General features: G+C 66.6%; 1 protein-coding gene across 1 annotated transcript in view; it reads right to left on the reverse strand.

Moving 5' to 3' along the window:
- Positions 1-541, reverse strand: part of SLC12A4 (solute carrier family 12 member 4) — a 30,722-nt gene extending 30,181 nt beyond the window's left edge. Inside the window, exon 1 of the mRNA XM_006156884.3 lies at positions 357-541. Within this exon, the coding sequence (XP_006156946.1) occupies positions 357-471 (115 nt within the window). The 5' untranslated portion in view covers positions 472-541. The remainder of the gene's footprint in view (positions 1-356) is intronic.
- Between the last annotated feature and the right edge of the window lie 735 nt (positions 542-1,276).

The following is a 1,276-nucleotide window of genomic DNA, read 5'->3' on the forward strand; positions in this document are numbered from 1 at the left end:
AAAAGGGACTTCCACAGTGCTCCCAGCCGGGAAGGGCGGGAGACCCGGCTCGGCGCTATTCCCAAACCAGGCGGTCCTCCTGGCTGGCCTCCCTGGGCCACGTCTGCAGCCCCCGCCCGCGCCCCGCAGGGGAGGTACTGGGTGGGGAGGACGGCCCGGCCGCGGGTGTCCCAGGCCGAGGAAAATCGTGTCGGTGCGCGCGGAGTAGGGAGTTGGTAGTGGCCAGGCAGACGAAGAAAAGTTGAGCCTGCATCGACGTGTGCGTGCGTGCAAGATCCAGTGAATGTGTGCGCGGGCGCGGGCCCCGCGTGGCCAGCCCCTGGTCCCGCCAAGGCCCCCTCCAGGCGCGCCCTCACCGTCCGAGTCTTCCCGTTCGGTGTGCTCCCCGTAGTCCACCCAACTGAGTCCCTCGAGGTTGTCGTAGTCGCCGCGCCGCGGCCCGTCCACCGGCACTACAGTGAAGTGAGGCATCGCGTGCGCTCGGTCTCGCCGCGCCCGCCGTCCGGGCCGCCAGCCGGTTGTCCCCTCCGCCCCGGGCCGGCGCGCCCCGCCCGCTCGCATTCCTCCCCGCTGCGCTCACTTCCTCCGCCCGCCCCCCGGGCCGCCCCTCGGGGGCGGGGAGCAGGAGGGGCTCCGGGTCGGCTCCTCCCCAAGGGGGGGCCAGTGTGGCCCGAAGACCCCTTGGTGGGGAGCGTTCCTAGTGGCCACACGCCCTTGGGGAGGGCCCGATTCCTGTGTGTCCTTGGGTAAGGGGCCGCCTTCTCTGAGCCCCAGATGCTGTACTTGTAAAATGGAGGAAACGCGTTTCCACCTCTTGGGGCTGCATCAGGACTTCGTGAGATGGGGCGCCGAGTGCAATGACTGTGCCCTGGGCCTAGTAAGCGCTTGGTTGCGTTTCTGTCACTCAGGGACGGGAAGGGTAGGCAGGATCGACTCAGGGCCGTAGAGATCGCTCCAGCCCTGCCCAGGGTCTCCCGCCATTCCTGGATACCCCATCCCCGTGTCCATCATCTGTCTCCTACTCCTTGAAAGTGCATCCCTGGAAGCCGAGCCCCCGCGAAGCCCCGGTGCCCTGCGCCCTGAGCCCTGCGCCCTCTCGCTGCAGCCTCTCCAGTTGGAGGCATCTGGAGATTCTTGCCCCCTCACCACCACCCCGACCTCATTTTCCGCTTTGGGACAGCACACTGGGTGCTCTAGCCAAGTCCTCTCATTTTTACTTTCTCTTTTACTTCTCACCCCCTGGGGTTGCTTTTACCCAAGTCATTTACTTACTTGA

This window comes from Tupaia chinensis, unplaced genomic scaffold, assembly GCF_000334495.1.
Source record: "Tupaia chinensis unplaced genomic scaffold, TupChi_1.0 Scaffold000523_1, whole genome shotgun sequence".
Lineage (NCBI taxonomy): Eukaryota > Metazoa > Chordata > Mammalia > Scandentia > Tupaiidae > Tupaia > Tupaia belangeri.